The sequence below is a fragment of the Oryzias melastigma genome, linkage group LG15 (assembly GCF_002922805.2).
Source record: "Oryzias melastigma strain HK-1 linkage group LG15, ASM292280v2, whole genome shotgun sequence".
In the NCBI taxonomy this organism is placed as follows: domain Eukaryota; kingdom Metazoa; phylum Chordata; class Actinopteri; order Beloniformes; family Adrianichthyidae; genus Oryzias; species Oryzias melastigma.
This window is the reverse complement of record NC_050526.1, coordinates 6788718-6807008: the sequence shown is the minus strand read 5'-3', so window position 1 is coordinate 6807008 and position 18291 is coordinate 6788718. Positions and strand designations below refer to the sequence as shown.

Sequence of the window (18291 nt, the reverse complement as noted above, 5' to 3'; positions counted from 1 at the left end):
CGAACGCTGTCCAGCGCGGTGTGACAGACAGCCGAGCCACTGACTGGTGTAATCCTGAGGCTTTTCAGATTACTCCAGTTGGGGTCACATTCTACACCAACCTGCAGCAGGTCGGCTTTCTGGACCGTTGCTGTCAGTGTGCAGCACAGTAGCAGAACAGTTAGATTTCCTCTCTTGAAAAGCTCCACGTCTGACATTTTTAGCCTATTAATAAAGTCACACAGAAAAGCAATGGTGGCAATCATTCAGGTATTTCACAATGGCACCCCTTCTTTCTTTTGGGTCCAGATAAGAGACTCCATGGGAGGGGGAGCCCTCTCTCTCCCTCTCCCTCTCACAGGCGTCCGTTACACAGGCTTGGCCACATCTGCAGCCGGCCGGCCATCTGCACCCATTGTCTCACAGGCACACCACGGCCCTGCACGCATGGCTGGCCTTACAAAGGCTGTCTTTCCTTTCTATTCCCCAACACCCCATTCTCTGTTTGTGTGTGTGTGTGGGGTGGGGGCAGAATGACTTCTTAATCTCAAAAAGGGATCTGGATTGGGAAGTTCAAGGTTAGTTATGGACAAAAATAAAGTGACATAAATGGAGGTGCTCAGGTAACTTCATTTATGACCGGTTTGAAGTCTCAATTGCATCCAAAAATATAAAAATGAGCTTTAATCTCCTTCATATTTTTACAAATAAAAGAAAATTGTGAGGTGATAGTGATTATTTGTGCACATGTTATTACATATTTATTACTTAGGGCAAAGCAGGTGCAGCCAAGGCCACCCTAGGGTGTGATGCTTTCAGGGAACATTTGAAGCTGATCTAATATGACAGAAAGTGTGACAGTTTTTTTTAAGTGTTATTTTCCTGCTTCATCGATAAGGAGTTATTATAGAACAGTTGACAATGAATGCAATGTGCATGCGTTAGTGGGAGGGATTATCCACCAAGTAGGGCAAGTGGCTGAGGCTAAGGACTGCAACTGCATCCAGCCTGGTTCATTTCAGTCATCCGCTCGGTGCGCGCACAGGACAAGCAAGGGGAGCAATTCCAGCGCTGCGTATTTGTTTAAAGCCCTCTCTTTCAAAGCCTCTCCCCTTTTTCCACAACAACAAAGCATAAAAACGCACAAAATGGTAAAGTTCATGCGGCAGCACAGCGAGCTGAAACCCGAAGAGGTCCTGTCGGAGTCTGACGCGTTCATGGACCAGCAGGATTTCGCAGAGATGCCCGACTATTCTTTCAGCGAGGTTTTATACTCCAACTGTTCCGCAATGGACCAGATCGGCACTTTCATGAAGAACGTGCAAGTTCTGCTCGATGCAGCCGATTATATTGAAAATGTTGAGAAGAACAATGGAAGTAAGTAACAACACGGGCTGCAAAAGGGAAATAATGAAGCGAGCAGACAACAATAGAGGCGAGGGCGACAAAAGACGCGCAGCGGACACAAGAACCGGCCCGACAGCCGGTATTAATGTTTCAAAATGCTTCTGCAGAACCGTCGTTTAATCGGCTCAACGCTGAAATACGTCTTTGAATGGGATTTTTTTTAAAACGCGTAACATTTGAGGCGTCATGAAGCAGCCAGAAAAAAAACGCAAAATGCTGCAAAAAATGCAGCCAACTATCAATGTCGTTTAATGTAGTCCGTCGTATATGCTTTTATGTTTTATTAAAACATATTCGCGTCGCAAATTTGCTTTTTTAAAGGTAGGCCCCGCATTTATATCCTCGTTTATAATGTTCGACTTCTGATCAAACTTTCCATCTGAGCTTATCGTCTCTTTTCAAACGACAAAACGATTAAAAGTGTCGTTTTCTTGTTGATAAAAAGTCGAATTAAAATTTTAGTTCCTCTTAAATTTCCTATTTCGAAGTCCTGCCATGGTTTCCTCGGGCACAAGCAGCTTCCTTGTATGTGTTGTTCACATGGTTTCCACATGGAACAAATCCCAACCCTTTCATTGGCTAGCGGACATGTCTCCAGCACCCGGGTCACCGCGGAGAGCCAATTGGGTTGTAGCTTGAGCGTGACGTCCGATGTTACTTGGAGGAAGGGTTCATGGGAACTGTAGGTTTCTAGTAACAATGAGCTCATTTTCGAAGCAGGCTAGGTTGAAAAAACAGTGACATAAAACAACCTGCAACGACTTTAACGCTAGCATTTGTTGTATATTGTGAATTATTATGAACTATTTATGAGTATTACCCATAATGCATGTGCACTTTTTAACTTAATACACGTTTTGTCGCATTTTCCCACTATATTTCTTTTGCTAGCAACACACTAGTTAACATTAAACAGAACATTTAATCCTCTTAACCTTCTTTATTTTTTCAACAGAATGTGAACACGGTTATGCTTCAACATACCCCGCATCGCAGCTTACACATCAACAAAAACAGCGTAAATTCAAGAACAGGAAGTTGGATAACATTCACAATAGGTAATCACCAATATTGGTAATTTTGCTCCCATGTGACCTCAGATTAACCATGTAAATAAAGAGTATAATTGTTCTTTTTATTTTTTTTATAGGTCAGCACACAATGAACTGGAAAAGAACAGGTGAGCAAATAAAAAAAAATAATGGCATTAATGCACTTTTTGCAATAAAGTCTGAAAATAATGTAGTCTGTTATATCTAAATTTCTATTTTTAGTTTTTTATTTCTTCAAACCTGAAGACATTGCTTTAAAAAAAGTGGAGCTCTAATCAGACAATCTAAAACTGTCTCCACTCCACCATATTTGCATATCTCATTTATATTCTATAAAGGGTGAATCATTAGGGAAAAAATTCACATAATAATTTTATCATTTTCAAATGGATTTTTGTTCCCTTCACAAGTCCTAACAGTGCAGCAGCTTGCGTTTTGCAAGGCAAATAAAATCCAGCTTCAGTAGCAGTATTGTTCCTGGAGGACGTGCAGACATTTCCCCAGTCAGCAAACCAGAACTGTCTGTTTCCAGACAACAGGGCTCCTTCCTGAGAGTTTCACAGTTGGGAACCGAACAGCAGCTCTTTCTGCTGCACTAAGATAACATTTATCAGGGTTTTTTTTTTAGTCCTCCCGTATTTAAAAATTCATCCATGAAATTTATTTCAGGAAAAAAAAGATGGAGAAAGTCTGGAGGGGGAAATACTAAAATAGGGGATTCAGATGACGTCATAATATGACCTACATTCTAGTCACTTGAAATTGAAGTGGGAGTCCTTGCTAGTGCCTGCGTTTGTTCAAACCGCAGACCCCGTGGTGACTCAGGAACAGGATATCCAGCTGACCTCAGCAGATTCAAAGCGTTCAGCTGGGATTTAAATGCAGAACATTTCACTCCAGAAAACCATTTCTGCAAGTTAGTTAAAATATTCTATAAAAAATATCAATTTTTTTGTATTTTTACTCTAAACATGTCAAAATACTTTTCCTTTAGGTTTTATAATTGGGTTGACATTGTGTACCTGTGTGCATGTTCTCTCTGAAGAGACATAAGCGTGACTGTATGTTCCCACAGGCGAGCACACCTCCGCTTGTGTTTGGAGAGGTTGAAGTCCCTCATCCCTCTGGGACCAGACTGCAGTCGGCACACAACACTGGGACTGCTCAACAAGGCCAAAGCACACATCAAGGTGTGGTAGTTTATGGTGCAAACACAGATTTAGACACCACTGCAGGCCCGTCGTTCCTCAAAAGCAACTCTAGTTCCTGTTTATTCCTGCCTATGGTTTCAGGTTTTTATTATTCATAAAGATCGGTGTGATAACATGGCAATAAAAATGTAATTGAACAATCATATTTTACACCCCGGGGCTTAAAATAATATTACTTCACTTTTTTTTTCTTTTAGGTTGTGTGCTATCAGATAATGATGCTGTTTTTCAGGCACCATAAAAGTGTTGAAATGTTTTTAGGATCCAAACAAATCATATTTTTCTTTGTACTGGTCTACTAATGCTTGTTGCTGGGCAAAACATAGGTAATAGACCCTTTTAGAGTGTAATTACAACAAATGCATAACCCAAATGCTCTGAATGCTGCTTTCATGCTGCAGCATTTGTTGTTTTTTTATATTAGCCATAATTTAACACGGTGTATGTGAACAACAAACTGTTAGCTTAGTGTGGCATTTGAAAAACAGTGCTGGAATCAGTGGATAACGGCACCTTTGGGCAGTTTGTTTGAACATCATGGCTATGTCTAAATTGACTCCCTACTAATATATATATATATATAAAATGCGGGACTATCTACTGCCCTGGATTTTAAAATATTGGAAAAATAAATCACACAAATCCCTCGACATAAAGAAAACATAATAAATCTGAAAATTTAAACAAACATTATTTATGAATCCACTATGTTGTAATGATAAAAACCGTATGAAAAAAAAATAAAATGTGTTTTTCCCACATTAAAATCGTTCCAAGGCAATGCATTGTGGTCTATATTTGCCAGTCTGTGGCTATGTCCGAATTCCTTCACAATTCACTATACAGTGCACTATATAGTGTGATTCCCACAAGTTTATGCGAAAAACCAGTGTGCATCGATGCTCACTAGATTAAGGAATATAGACCACAATGCATTGCGGTCGAATAATTTTTGAAAAAAAAACCCAAACAGTTTAAATGTAATTTTTCAATAAACTAGTGGAGTCATAGACAGATGCCTTCAAATGTTCATATTGATTAAATATTCAGTTTGTAAAATCGGTGGCGTCATATCTGGCGTTTAGAAAAAACAAGAAAAGTAGTGAGCATGGTGTCCGAATTGCTTTTAAAATCCAGGACACTATTATAATCCTGCACTGTATAGTTTTTTTAGTAGTTAGAGATTAGGGTGGGAATTAGGACATACAATTAAATTCCAAAATTGAGTGCTTTAGAAATTTCCCAGAAGTCTTTGCAAAAAACCAGTGTGCATTGATGGTCACTACATTAGCAAATATTGCCCACAATGCATTGTGGTTGAAAAATGTTGAGAAAAAATGTGTTTAAATGTAGTTTTAAAAAAAAATCCACATTTTCATCATTAGAACAATGGAATGGACAACAATGGAATCATAAACACATTTTGTAAAATGCTCGTATTGATTAGATTTTCAGTTCATGAAATTGGTGACGTCATATCCGGCGTGTACAAAAAGAACGAAAAGTAGTGAGCGTGGTGTCCAAATTGCTTTTAAAATTCAGGGCACTAGATAGTCCAACACTATGCAGTTTTTTAGTAGTTAGGGATTATGGTGGGAATTCAGACATAGCGTATAATTCCAAAATTGAGACCCCTAGGAATTCCACAGAAGTCTTTGCAAAAAACTAGTGTGCATCCAAGCTCACTGCATTTGTGAACATAGACCAGAATGCATTGCAGTCGAACGATTTTTGTGAAAAAAACGTTTTTAAATGTAATAAATCATTTTCATCATCAGAACACAGTGGATTCTCAAATAGATGTCGTGAAATGTTTGTATTAACTAGATTTTCAGTTTGTGAAATTGGTGACGTCCCACAGCGTTATAGCCGACGTTTAAAGAAAAAAGAAAAAAAGTAGTGAACACGGTGTCCGAATTGCTTTTAAAATCCAGGGCACTATAGTTTTCGCAAAGACTTTTGGGAAATTTCTAGAGCACTCGATTTTGGAATTGTAGATTCAGACATCCCCACAAAATGGCAAATGCACTATATGGCGTGGTGAAGGACTTCCTAGTTTTTTTTTAAAGCAGTTTCTCATTTTTCCGTTTCATCTGGATGTCAGGCCTTGACTGGTTTTACTGTCTAGAAGCCTCCCTGATCGATCGTCTGACTGAACAACTCACTGTCTGATCTACATGATCCTCATGATGCAACTAAAGACTGTAGTAGAGCCTCCGCCCCCAAACTACCAACTATCAAAGCCTGCAACCGGAGAGATATAAACTAATCCTAACAGCTGAGGCGCTAATGAATGCTGTAACATTAAAGCAACGCTGGCAACTGTCCGTGCAGCTTTAACACAGCGGGGAGTGGAATAACTGTGATGTCAGCAGCTGACTTTGGGCTGGTCTATTTGAAGTGTAGGAAACGACTCTTGTGAAGGTTAAAGCATTGTTTTGGGAGCAGGGGTTTGATAGTAAAAGGGCGGAGCAGGTGCAGCTGCCAGGAGGCTTAAAGCTACAGGATGTGCAAAAAAAAACAAAAGACCAAAAAGCTCTTTTGTGATGATTAAAGCGACTGTGGGAAACTGATTATAAAATGGGGATTTGCTTCTTTTGGATGATTAGAGATGTTTTTGTTTTTTTTAGCACTGGAGCTATTCTTGGATTTGTAAATTCTTCTTTGGATCGGTTTCAGAAACTTGAAGAGACGGACCGTCGGAGTCAGCACCAACTGGAGACACTGGAGAGGGAACAGAGGCACCTGCAGAGACAACTTGCTCTGCTGCAGACTCATGGGGAGTGGGAGAGGGTTCGTACCGACAGCCTGGGCTCCCGCATGGACTCTGATCGCTCCGAGTCGGACAGAGGTCAGTCTAATATAAAGAATTCTTCACTTGATTTTTTTCAAATTAACTAATTTTCACTGTCTCTCGTTCTTGCAGAAGAAATAGAAATTGATGTGGAAAGCACTGAGTTCTCCCATGGAGAAATGGACAGCATCAGCACCAGTGGTGCAAGCGACCTGGATGACCACAGCAGCCTGCAGAGCTTAGCCAGCGATGAGGGCTACTCCACATGTAGTCTAAAGCTGGCCTTCTCTGCTTAAAGCACCAGCTGATACTTCCACCCCCATGCTCCAGTCCTTTCAAAGTACCGGCCTGAAGCTCCTCCCCAAATGTCAATCACTCAGACAAATGGAAACCTTCCCCTAAAGAAGCAGCCTTAAGTTCAATCTAAACTGGTGTTCCCTCCGAAAGCTGACGAGGCTTTACTACATTTACCACCGTAAAACCTATGGCAATACACAGATTAATTCAATCACCCTTTACCTGGCTCGCCTGCTTTCAGTAGAGGACCCACCACTGCACCGGTGTCAAACACTAAAGGGTCAACTCTACGTTTCATCACCTTTGAAAAACCAGCAAATCACACAAACCAATACCAGCTAGAAGCTCCACATTGGGAACGTTCGCTCCATTTTTGCCTTTATAAAAACAAAGCCCTTTTCCACTGGATTGAAATAATCCAGACAGCACTTCTTGTTGATGCACACGCCAGCAAGGGCTATGATGTCTGCATTCCAAAACCTGCTCTCTCTGCTTTCAGACCCCCCAGCATCACCTTCTTGAATTCTATTATAACGGGTAGTGTAGTCCACTTTGGTCTAATTTATTTAGCCTATTTATTTTTGATGAATTATATTATTGGTTGTGCTTAAGCAGGATTTCCAACTTTACTTGAAAGTGTGTACCAAAATTTTCCCCTGATTTGATCCCTGTTAAAGCATGACGCAGTGCTGGGACTTTAATCCATTCCTCTGTGACGTTCAGTTGAATGCTTTCACTGTGGGTGAACGTCATAGATTTAGACAGTAAGAAACCATCTTTTTTTTGTTTGTTTTTTTTACCCCAAGCACAAAGCTCAAGCAATAACGTGTCCAGTTTGATCTTCTTTGTGACGTTGGCTGGGTTTTAGTCAGTTATTCTGTCCGTCCAACTCCAACAGCTGCTGTGGTAGAGTAGTAGCAGCTCCTAATAATCATTAAAAAGGACTTGAGTACAATTACTATGGTGCATGTTTATGAATGTATCCCTTCCAATCATGTTTTAATGAGCTTTGGATCGACATAATGTAGATAGCATGAACAACAAACTATGGAATACTGCTTTTGGGTATACGTCAGTGTTTAATAGTGGATGTTTTTGTACTGTAGCAGACAGGAGTATGGATTCTTACATTTCTTACATAAGATTCTGTGTCTCTTTTCCACAGAGTTGCACTGCTGACCTAATCAAATCCATAAAACCAAATTCAAGTATGATCGCTCCTTCTGATCCAGGTACTATGGAGATCGCCACCAAATTGTGTCTTAACACGGGGATCGATTCTTGCACAAAGTTTTCCTTTTTTTTGGAGAGGTCCTCCACACCCGACTACATTTGGATAAATAGTACACACGCCGCGGAAAACTTTGCTATGGAATGAAGAGTCAAGACAGAACCTAGGTTTTCTTGTTCTGAAAATGCTCCATTCAAAGTGATTTCTGTGTTTGAAAATATGCTGCTGATCCTTGCTAATACTTTGTCACGATTCCTTATACTTACTCTTGAAATCTTAATAAACCTCTACAAACAAAGTTTCTTGTTGCATGGAGATGATGGTTTATCTTAAACAACTATCTGACTTTGAAAGAAAAAGAAAATATGTTGACAAGTTATAATTTTGGGAATTGCTGCTGTCTTACATTAAATATTTACATTTTACTACAAACCTCTTGAGTACAACAGAGTGTAAGGGCCTCCATAAAAGAAGAAAAATGATAAAAGTTCTAAAGTTAAAAAATGTACATTTAAAGTTGTAAAAAGGAAAAAATTTTAAAAGATTAAAGTTATAAAATTATAAGAAAAAATACAAAAAATATGAATAATGTACGAGAAATCAAACTTTTGGGATAACAAAAAAAGTTAAAACTTTACAAAAAATTGTAAAACAAGACAAATCTTACCAAAATGAAGTTGTAAAATTATAAGACAAAAAGTCACATCTTTTCAAGAAAGGTCATAAAAATATAAGAAATGTTAACATTTTTCAAGAATAGTCGTTAAACTATAAGAAAAAAGGTCATTATTTTACCAATAAAATTTGTAAAATTGTGAAAGAAAGTCAACATTTTACAAAAGTCGTAAAATTATGAGAGCAAAAGTCAAAATGTTACAAGAATAAAAGTTATAATAAAGGAGGAATAATTTTACGATAAATTGTAAAATTAAAAAAAGTTTGTTTTATCTTTTTATCGTTTCTTTTAATGTTTTATTATTTTGAATTGCCTGTGTACATGACAGGTGCTATACAAATAAACTTGCCTTGCCTTGAATAAAGCTATAAAATTATGAGAAAAAAACAAAATTTTACAGCATTCATAAAAGCATGTGTGGAAAAAGTATATTTTACAAGAACAGTTATAAAAATAAAAAGTTATAATTTTGCAAGAATAGTTGTGAAATTATAAGAAAAAAAGTACAAATTTTACAAACAGAAGTTGTAAAATTATGAAAAACTCAACATTTTTACCAAAACAAGCAAAATTATGAGAAAAATCTAAATTTTACTAGAATTAAGTTGTACCCTGTCAGTCATACAAACATTAAAAAACAATTCACAAGAAAAGAACTGTAACTTTATGCTTAAAAAGTTGCAGTTTTAAAGTAAAAAGACATGTTTTTACAAAAATAAAATGTTAATTTAGCTTTTTAAAATATTTCAACAAAAACATTGTAACATCATTTTATTGATGTTGCAGGTAAATTTATCATTTAATTTTTTATCAACTTGCACCTTTTTTTTCCAAAAATCATGACCTTTTTTAACCATAAATATACAGATTTATTCTTGTAACATGTTGACTTATTTCTTATAATTTTATGACTTCTTTCCTCTCATATTTTTTTTTTAATGGTGGCCCTAATACTCGGTTGTACTTGAGTCTTTACTGCCACCTACAGGACATTTTATAACAACAGAGCAGAAAATGGGAGATGCACATTTTTTAAAAACCAAAAACAAATCCTTTATTTCACTGTTATGTATATACATACGTTTAAATGCATCTGGAGCACGGTCAAATAACACCAAAATCTGAATGCAAATTTCGAAACTTTTGGACTAGACAAACGTACACCTCAGATCTAGACGTGTATGGCTATACGTGTCTTAGGGGTGGAGCCTTTTGCTGCAGTCAAACATGAAGACAACAAAATCTACGACCTCTTTATGACGGTCTGTTTTACAACAGCGGACTGCGATCCAGTGCTAGAGAACCTCCCTCCTACTGATTGTTGTTGGACTTACACAATACAAGAGGAAAGAAAAATTCCACAATATTTCAAACACTGGTGTGCAAGCAATTCCTTTGAAAGCTTTCTTTACTTGAGAGTTTAATATCACGTATAAACACGATGGAAAGCACTGATTCAGCTAGTATTATAGCAAATTATGTACACACTGTGTGAAATCACTGAGGCATTAGATGCCTGACGTTGTACTTTGACGTGTCGTTGTACTGGGTCATCGGTTTGTCTGCTATACCGCAAGTTCCTACGCCCACCTTTCCATTTACGCTTTCTGGAGAAGCAAATATGCTTCTTTTGACCTGTAAGACACAGAAAACTATTCTAAGTGATTACATTCATAACATTTCATCATTTAAATGCACCAATGAATCGACTGTACCTGTCCTTTTTTGTTCTTGGAGTAAGCTTTGTTGTTGAACTGTTGCCACTTGGATTTTTGGTCTTCCCGCTCCTGCTCCAACTCCTTCATCCTTTGGACCTTTTTCTGGGCTTTCTTCTTTTTGTACTCCCGTTGCTCTGCTATCATCTCTTTCCTAGGCAGAGGCACAAACGGAGAAACAGTTTGTCAAAACTGTGCAAATTCACTGCACCATGATAAAGCAGATCACGCTTTAAAACTTCCATCCACAAAACAACAACAACAAATTAATGTATTTGTACATTTTATGTTTATAGTTCCATCTAAATGGATATATTTGGGAGGAATTTTCTTAATGACAAGATGCTTCACAGAATAAATCTTAAAAAGTTAAATAAGGTTTTGATGTCTGCTGAAAAGTGCACAGAACCGCAAATGAAGTCTTGAGCTGCAGTTTTTATGTTGTGTCAGGTCTGAATTTAGATTTACAACAACCCAAGTCATCAGCTGAGGTTTTCCTGTCTCACCTCATGTAAAAATCCTCCTGCAGATTCTTGTTTGCAGTAATAAGAAAGTGTTCTACCATTATAATACAGGCAACACACAACAATCAACTCACCCTTGTGAGTGCTGTGTTAAGAGTAAAAACAAAGACAGTAGTGGCTTCATGAAAACAGTCACAACTAAAGATACCTCTTAAAAAAACGAATCTGATCAAAGTTGTATTTTTTTTTGTTTATCGTTTGTTTAGTGTTGTCCATAAATTCTCAATGAAGCAGTATGAAATGCTTGTTTTGAGATGTGCAAGTTTGAAGCTTTAAGGACATAAATGGAGAGTCACAAAAATGGGTCATTTAAAGATGTGAAAAAGCAAAAAATGCAAAAGCTGCAGCATCTACTACTGTTAAAACCAGTTTATAATGTCTACAAAGAGCCGCAAAATGACCAAAAAAAAATATTACAGATCAAATCAGTTTGGCTTATCATACTCTTATAAAAAGGACTATATGAAACACCTACAGACCTAATCCAGTTTTTTCTATAATCACTTTTGCATTGCAAGTCTGATCTGTGAAAATATTGTCTGACATTAAACCAGTCTGTGGTTGCATACTGGTGGCACAAGAACCAGCATATTAGCATAACTTCAGGGTCAGAGAGTGCAGCTGCTGTCTAATGACACAGCTCTCTCTTTAAATTAACACTTTTTATTGAACTTTCAGGTTGCTTCTGCAAGTCCAGCAGGTTTATCCTCTAGTTTTGGCTGAATCGAAGAAAAAAAAAAAAAAGTCCCGCTACTTTATCAACCAAACACTATGTGTACGTATTTGAACAGAAATGCCGTGAGGAATGGAGGTGAGTTCTTGTTTTACGTGTGCTTGAGTACCTTTTATGCAGACAGTAGAGTAGGAGCATTAAAGAAATTCACCAAACGGAGGGCTGATAAACATGACTAATTTAATACAAACGCTTACTCTCCATGTGGCAAGTAGCCCTCTAACTTTTAACTTTTAAAACAGGAAAAAAATACAAGCAATTCAGTTGCCAGTTTGTTCTTACTTGGACTTTGACTTTGCACTATCATCAATGGTGCATATTCCATCCTCCACGGGTTTGAGGTTCAGCAGAGGCATCACTTCAGCGTTTCCATATCCAACGAAGGTAATGGCTGCAGTGCCGTTCTCCCGGTCTATCTCCTCAATTTCAGCTTCATACGCCCTGAAAAAAAATCCCGTCTGTAAGCAGGTGAGTAGGAACCCAAAACTCAGGATTTACTACTCTAAAAACGACTAAATCTCAATCCTTTAACTACTTTCACTTCACTGAGTTAACAGCAACAGTTTTGCAAGAAGATAAGTGATAATTTAATTTAAACTAGGTCTTTCCAGCAGAAGTCCATCACTTAATATTCCAAGAACTTTACGTAAAATTAAGCACCCTTAAGTGTCAAAGGCAACCACTGTATATAATAAAATGACTATATCTGTAAACTATGTTTCCACAAAAAAAGAGAGTTTAGAAACTTCCTAGATATTTTGTAAAGGCATGCATTCTTATGAATATAAACATGGAGAAGGTGACACTCACTGTCCATCACTACCCCACATAGCCATGCATCTCTCTCCCACTTTCCAGGTACGCTTTGGCGGGGGTTTTTCTGAAGTACTAGAATTTGAGGATCCATCTGTGGGCTGTGAACTCAGCAGATCTTTCGTAAGTTCTATAACTTCCTGTAAAAAAAAAGAGAGAGAGACGAAAAAAAGGTTTTCATAAATAATGAGTCCAGACGATTTAAAATAATGAAAATGTTACAGACGAGGCACAGTCTAAGGGTAACATATATACAATCTAAAAAATGGAACACTTGAAAATACGCAGTTTAATTTTAAACTGCAGGTGTATTATTTGATACTATACACTTTCTTACTTCATTTCAAAGCCTTTTTCTTTTTTGGTTACAGGAAACAGTTTTAACAAACAAAATAAATGTTAACTTAAGAAATATTCATCATTCAATTAATATACAGGCATTTTCTTTCAGGAAAAATGATCAACAATTTTAATGAATCAATACTGCAATTGCCAAAGAAGGAATGTTACTTTGATTAATCATAGTTAATGCAAATTAAATAAATTTATGAACATAAAACCACTTAATACATTAAGGCCTCACGCTTGTGTTAGATTAGCAAGCTAAATAATAAAATAAAATAAAAACATTTACAAACCCGTAAGTCCTTCAGAAGCTTTTGAAGGTCTTCATTTTCAGTGTCGGTAGACAAAGCAACTTCTACTTGCTGAAGCTGAGCTTTGTAGCTGTTTAACTGTTTCACCAGATCCTCCGACATCGGTGCGCTAGCAAAACAAACAGCATCACGTAGCATAAACTAGCCACTTAGCATTTGTTCGACATGTCAACTAAATTTACATGAAAAACACCAATAAAAAGAAAACAGAATTGTGCATAAAAGATTCCACAAGTGTAAGGTTGCTATTATACCCCCTAAAAGACAGAATTAGAATGTGTATGTGTCAACAACGTCAACCTTAGCATGTTGCTAAGTGGGTTATCAAGGTCCCTCGGCCTAGTCGTGAGGCTACATTTCACAATAGCATGTAAATGTTAGCTAAATTAGGGGAAAAATGACTGGAAACAAACTTACTTTGGTATGAGGGTTATCGGTAGACAAACGCGCCGATAATTAAAGTATTTGTTGTTTGCTAACTACCTTAAATAATTAATTTGACGAAAATAGGTTATTCTTCCACCGCGACACGAACTGACCGGAAACAAGCGGAAAATTGCTTCGCGAGAAGATCTTCACGTAAGATAGAGCCTGAAGAGACTCAATACTGCCCCCTGCCGGCCAGGAAGTCCACCTTCAATCTGCGGTCTAATTTGATATACTGGGTATAAATATCTTAAAACAACCAACTTTATTGTGTAGACTTAACTTGTAAGATATTGAAACGTTTTCATTTTGCATTTTTGGTTCAAACCTTTAACACAAACTTTAATTACAAGTCACGTGGTTCGAAACTTTCAAAGAAACTTTCAAATTAAAAGTCAAAGCATTGTTTCAGAATAAGACAAAAAAATTATTACAACTTATTCATTTTTTAAAACAATATGAACTCGGTTCTTTTTTATTATTTATTTTTAAAGCTATTTTTTAATCATGAAGATTTTTAAGTGTAGGGGTTGTCAAAATAAATCACTGATTTTTAGTATTCAAATATCTTACAAATCAAACTGAAATACCAGAAATACATTATGACTGCTGCTACTTTAATAACCCATAATTTCCGTTCTAAAATTGAAATTCATATAAAAAGAAGCATCTTTTCACAAATCTTGTTTTCAAGGTATTGCAGGAAATAAAATTGCAAAGGCAAACAGAGTGCAGTTGTACCACTGTAATCTAATAACACACCGATATTAAGTTTATAAATCATAAAAAGGATTAATGTCGCAATCAGCCAATGGCTGCAGTGTCAGAGCAATACAAAGCGTCCTTTAAATCTACACCAGATGAACTCCGCCCATCCCTTTTCTTACTGAAGTCGAGGGAGTATCAAAGATTTCCAGCTTCTGCTGAGGATAATATGAGGGACATTTGCAGCAGAAGAGACGACCAACCAGAGCCAAACTGCTACTGATGGAGTTTTTTTCTGATAATATATATTTAAGGATTTAATATAAATTAATTCTAAGGTGGGTGAATCATGATTTATTAATCCAAATTAGCAAATTACAGTGTTTCAGCTTTCTGAATGCATTTTTTTAAGTTGATTTAATGTTTTTCTCTACTATTTTTGCAGGAAAAGACTCGGTTTTCCAACATTGAATGGATTTAACAGAGAGTCATCTGCCAAGGACCCTCTTCGACCCCCTTGACAAGGAAATCTTCAGATATTGTCGACGCTCCAGCTTGTCTTGATGGGTTGTCTCAACCTCACAGGTGGAAATGAGACTTTTCTTGGCAAGCACCCTTTCAACGCTCAGATCTCAGTGTCACTCACATGTCTGGTTTGCATGCTCATCCTGCTAACAGTGTTTGGCAATGTGATGGTGGTCATTGCGGTCATCACATGCCGCGTTCTGAAAGCACCTCAGAACTTGTTCCTAGTGTCTCTGGCATGCGCAGACATCCTGGTTGCTACCTTAGTTATGCCTTTCTCCTTAGCCAATGAATTGATGGGTTACTGGTACTTTGGTAAAGTGTGGTGTGAAATCCACTCTGCTCTCGACGTGCTCTTCTGCACGTCATCTATCGTCCACCTGTGTGCAATAAGCCTGGACAGGTACTGGTCTGTCACTAAAGCCATCGAGTATAATCTGAAAAGGACACCGTGCAGAATTAAATGCACTATTGGTCTGGTTTGGGTTATTGCAGCCATTATTTCATTTCCTCCACTTATAACAATGAAGAAGAACAGGGGAGTAAACAACAGCCGTGTATGCAAAATAAATGAAGAGAAATGGTATATTATTTTTTCCAGTACTGCATCTTTCTTTGCACCTTGTGTCATTATGATTATGGTATATGTACGGATTTACCAAGTAGCCATCAGGAGAACTAGAGGTCCACCAGGAGAGAGACGAACAAAGAACTCTGACTCCCCACAAACAAAAGACAGAAACGTGGATGAAGTCAACGAAGTTAAAAGTCAAGGGATCAATGGACTCGACGTAGACGAGGAACCGTCCTCATCAGACGAGAATGAAACCTGCCTACGCTCTCTGAGCAGGAAAATCGATGTGAGGAAGACCGACGCGACTGAAGCCAAGCCATCTCCGAAAGCAGAGGCACCGTCTCCGGTGAGAGTGAGCAGGTGGAAGGGGAGGCAGTACAGAGAGAGGCGCTTCACCTTTGTTCTGGCTGTGGTCATGGGAGTGTTTGTTCTCTGCTGGTTCCCCTTTTTCTTCACGTACACACTCACAGCTGTGTGTGACACCTGCTGCGTCCCAGAGACACTCTTCAAAATGTTCTTTTGGTTTGGCTACTGCAATAGCTCGTTAAATCCTCTCATTTACACAATATTTAATGATGATTTTAGGAAGTCTTTTAAAAGAATTCTTTGTAAAAGGGACTTGGGTCTGTAGATAGCATTTTTTAAACCATTTAAAGCTACATTAAGGTAGTGTTTAAAAGTTTTATGGCTAAAATTATGGTACTATGAAAACTATTTTAATATTTTAAGGTCAAATAATATTTAATGTTCATAAGTCAGTTTGTGTTTGTATTTTCTGCATATTTTTTTCTGAAAAACACAGTTTTAATAATAAAAAATATTAAAATATTAAACAAAATTGATGTGAAAATGTTGGTAATGAAAGACAAAAGATCCTCTCATTGCAAAAGCCCTCATGCTATTTCCTCTATGCACATTTTGCACTGTTTTAAAAGGAGAAATACTCCTCTGTTGCTTGTGCAATGTTAAATTAATACACACCGCCCCGAATGTCACGCACTTGTTATTAGCATGGTAAGGCATGTTCGTGTGATCATGTACCCAATAATCTGTTTTTACTCCCAGCCATTCAGGACAGGAAATTAGATTCTGCAGAATCACTTTTTCCAATTGCTGTTGGATATTATAAAAATGACTGGATGCAATAAAAAAAAAAGTTGATTAAATTCAGTGATTTGCTTCTTTCTTTTTTTCAAAGCAACATAGATAAAGGTGCTCATCTCGAGTCACTAATTTTAAAAGATTACTACCTGATAGAGCAGTTTTTCAATCGTTTTTCCAAGATGTTCTGATTGTAAATGAAAAGATATAATCTGGTTTGTTCAGGATTTGTAATGTTGTGCCATTTAAAGATAAATATTTTTTTGGCTTTTTCTTGAGGTGTAATTAAAGTATTGGTGGTTTGACCCTGAATGTGGAATGAAAAGATTCCATCCATCCATCCGAATCGATCTAAGCTTAATAGATCAATAATCTATCCATAAAAGTAGAGAACGATCCAACGCATAAAGCTTAAGTCTGCTAGCTTGATGCTAACGCATAATGGGATTTTCCATAGGACGACTAATGCTAAAACATGGTTGACCTAAACACACATTGCTGACTAAATGAACATCTTTATAAACTCACAGGCATGAAATTCCCAAACTCATTTAAGAAAATATTTTCTAAAGTAACCGTTTATGGTCTAAAACACAGTTTTTCGCTCTTACTTTCTTCTTCTTCTTCTGGAATAAGGTGCGATGCTATAGTGCGATCGCCACCTAGTGGCCAAACTGAAACGCCCTCCAGGAGAGGCAGAACAATTGTTGGAGCTTTTAAGAATCCATATAACACTGTATGGTATTAACAATTTCATAATTTCACTAATATATTTTACAGTCTGTGACCTGTATTATATTAATATGCATACAAATGTGTCTAAATGTGTAAACCGTGTAGACTTAAAATTTAATTGAATTGAGTGGATCAAGAAAATCCGAAAAAAAAATCAGAATTTAACCAATCCAGGCTTTGGTGAATTGGATCAAAAATGGAAATTATTGGCAATCCCCAACCCTATCATTCATCCATCCATTCGCCTGTCTGTCCATTAACTAAAGCAAAAAATCCTCTAATTCCAGATCCAAATATCTGCAATATTTACCTTCTTGCTAAGAAGAAACAATGTGATTCACAACAAAATCAATGTTTTTGGTTAATTACAACTATTTATATATGAAAAGGTGATAGTTTCAAAGGGTAAAATCATTTAAATTTTTTTTAAAGAAGTGACTTTGCAGATAAAAAACAGCCCTTTGACTAACTCTGGTACATTTGCAGAGATGCCTTTTTAAATGTCCCTGTCAAAAGAACTAATAAATAACAAATAAAAAGTATTTACTATTATCACATGGTTAACAAGATCCTCAGGCAGCAATATTTACCACAGATAAAAGATGTTACCGCCTCATAACAAAGACAAGAACAACACAATTACATAAAAAGAAAATGATGCCTTTGAGGTGGGTTTGCACAATAATATTGAACATTGTTTATCATGAATTATTGCCACTCATTGCAGAAGGTCATTAAATCTTCCCCTAGAGTCAAACACATGTCATGCCATGATAGAAATACGAGTGGCTTGCTGCAAATTGCAGTGTGAGGGTTGATGTCCACAGGCTTATCAGTGCTACGATCCTCAACTGATGTCAGCGTTGCTTCAGATTTATCAGTCTCCTCCATTCCAGCACCCTTTTCACACCACTGACACCTTACTTCCTTCCTTTTTTCATTCATTTTGTTTTATATGCTTTTAGACTCTCAGTCATGCAATAAATAAATTAAGTGTTCATGATTTCATACATGTACACAACAATGATTCCCATAACTCTGGATTGGAATTTTGACATTTCTGTGGTTTAAGTGTTTCTCAGAGTCTTAAAATTAGGCATTGCTGACCACAAATGGAAAAACAGTCAGTCAGAGGAT

The 18291-nt window shown here is 37.2% G+C and overlaps 3 protein-coding genes across 4 annotated transcripts; 2 read left to right on the top strand and 1 right to left on the bottom strand.

The window, feature by feature from the left end:
- Window positions 1–960: 960 nt before the first annotated feature.
- On the top strand, window positions 961–8269 carry LOC112161746 (max-interacting protein 1). 2 transcript variants are annotated; one of them, XM_024297157.2, is made up of 6 exons: window positions 961–1356; window positions 2342–2444; window positions 2537–2566; window positions 3514–3628; window positions 6329–6500; window positions 6579–8269. In XM_024297157.2, the coding sequence occupies exons 1-6, from the start codon at window positions 1128–1130 to the stop codon at window positions 6737–6739; spliced, it is 810 nt and encodes a 269-aa protein (XP_024152925.1). In that variant the 5' UTR covers window positions 961–1127; the 3' UTR covers window positions 6740–8269. The 2 variants fall into 2 exon arrangements, with proteins under 2 accessions (XP_024152925.1, XP_024152924.1); XM_024297156.2 differs by having other exon boundaries at window positions 965–1356; window positions 6576–8269.
- Window positions 8270–9675: 1406 nt separating this feature from the next.
- Window positions 9676–13675, bottom strand: smndc1 (survival motor neuron domain containing 1). The gene is made up of 6 exons (XM_024297158.2): window positions 13506–13675; window positions 13071–13197; window positions 12430–12572; window positions 11902–12060; window positions 10363–10516; window positions 9676–10282 (listed from the first exon to the last, which is right to left on the bottom strand). Exons 2-6 carry the CDS (start codon window positions 13188–13190, stop codon window positions 10145–10147), a joined length of 714 nt encoding a protein of 237 aa, XP_024152926.1. The 5' UTR covers window positions 13191–13197; window positions 13506–13675; the 3' UTR covers window positions 9676–10144.
- Window positions 13676–14374: 699 nt separating this feature from the next.
- Window positions 14375–15949, top strand: LOC112161824 (alpha-2A adrenergic receptor-like). The gene is made up of 2 exons (XM_024297292.2): window positions 14375–14557; window positions 14665–15949. Exon 2 carries the CDS (start codon window positions 14783–14785, stop codon window positions 15947–15949), a length of 1167 nt encoding a protein of 388 aa, XP_024153060.1. The 5' UTR covers window positions 14375–14557; window positions 14665–14782.
- Window positions 15950–18291: the final 2342 nt, after the last annotated feature.

Bases quoted from the DNA above. Each gene is read 5' to 3' on its own strand.
- LOC112161746 (XM_024297156.2), top strand. From the start codon at position 1,128: ATGGTAAAGTTCATGCGGCAGCACAGCGAGCTGAAACCCGAAGAGGTC. The intron at 1,357-2,341 runs GTAAGTAACAAC...TTTTTTCAACAG, and splicing joins TGTTGAGAAGAACAATGGAA to AATGTGAACACGGTTATGCT. The intron at 2,445-2,536 runs GTAATCACCAAT...TTTTTTTTATAG, and splicing joins TTGGATAACATTCACAATAG to GTCAGCACACAATGAACTGG.
- smndc1 (XM_024297158.2), bottom strand. From the start codon at position 13,190: ATGTCGGAGGATCTGGTGAAACAGTTAAACAGCTACAAAGCTCAGCTT. The intron at 12,573-13,070 runs GTTTGTAAATGT...TTTTTTTTACAG, and splicing joins AGCTTCTGAAGGACTTACGG to GAAGTTATAGAACTTACGAA. The intron at 10,517-11,901 runs GTAAGAACAAAC...GCCTCTGCCTAG, and splicing joins AGTGCAAAGTCAAAGTCCAA to GAAAGAGATGATAGCAGAGC.
- LOC112161824 (XM_024297292.2), top strand. From the start codon at position 14,783: ATGGGTTGTCTCAACCTCACAGGTGGAAATGAGACTTTTCTTGGCAAG.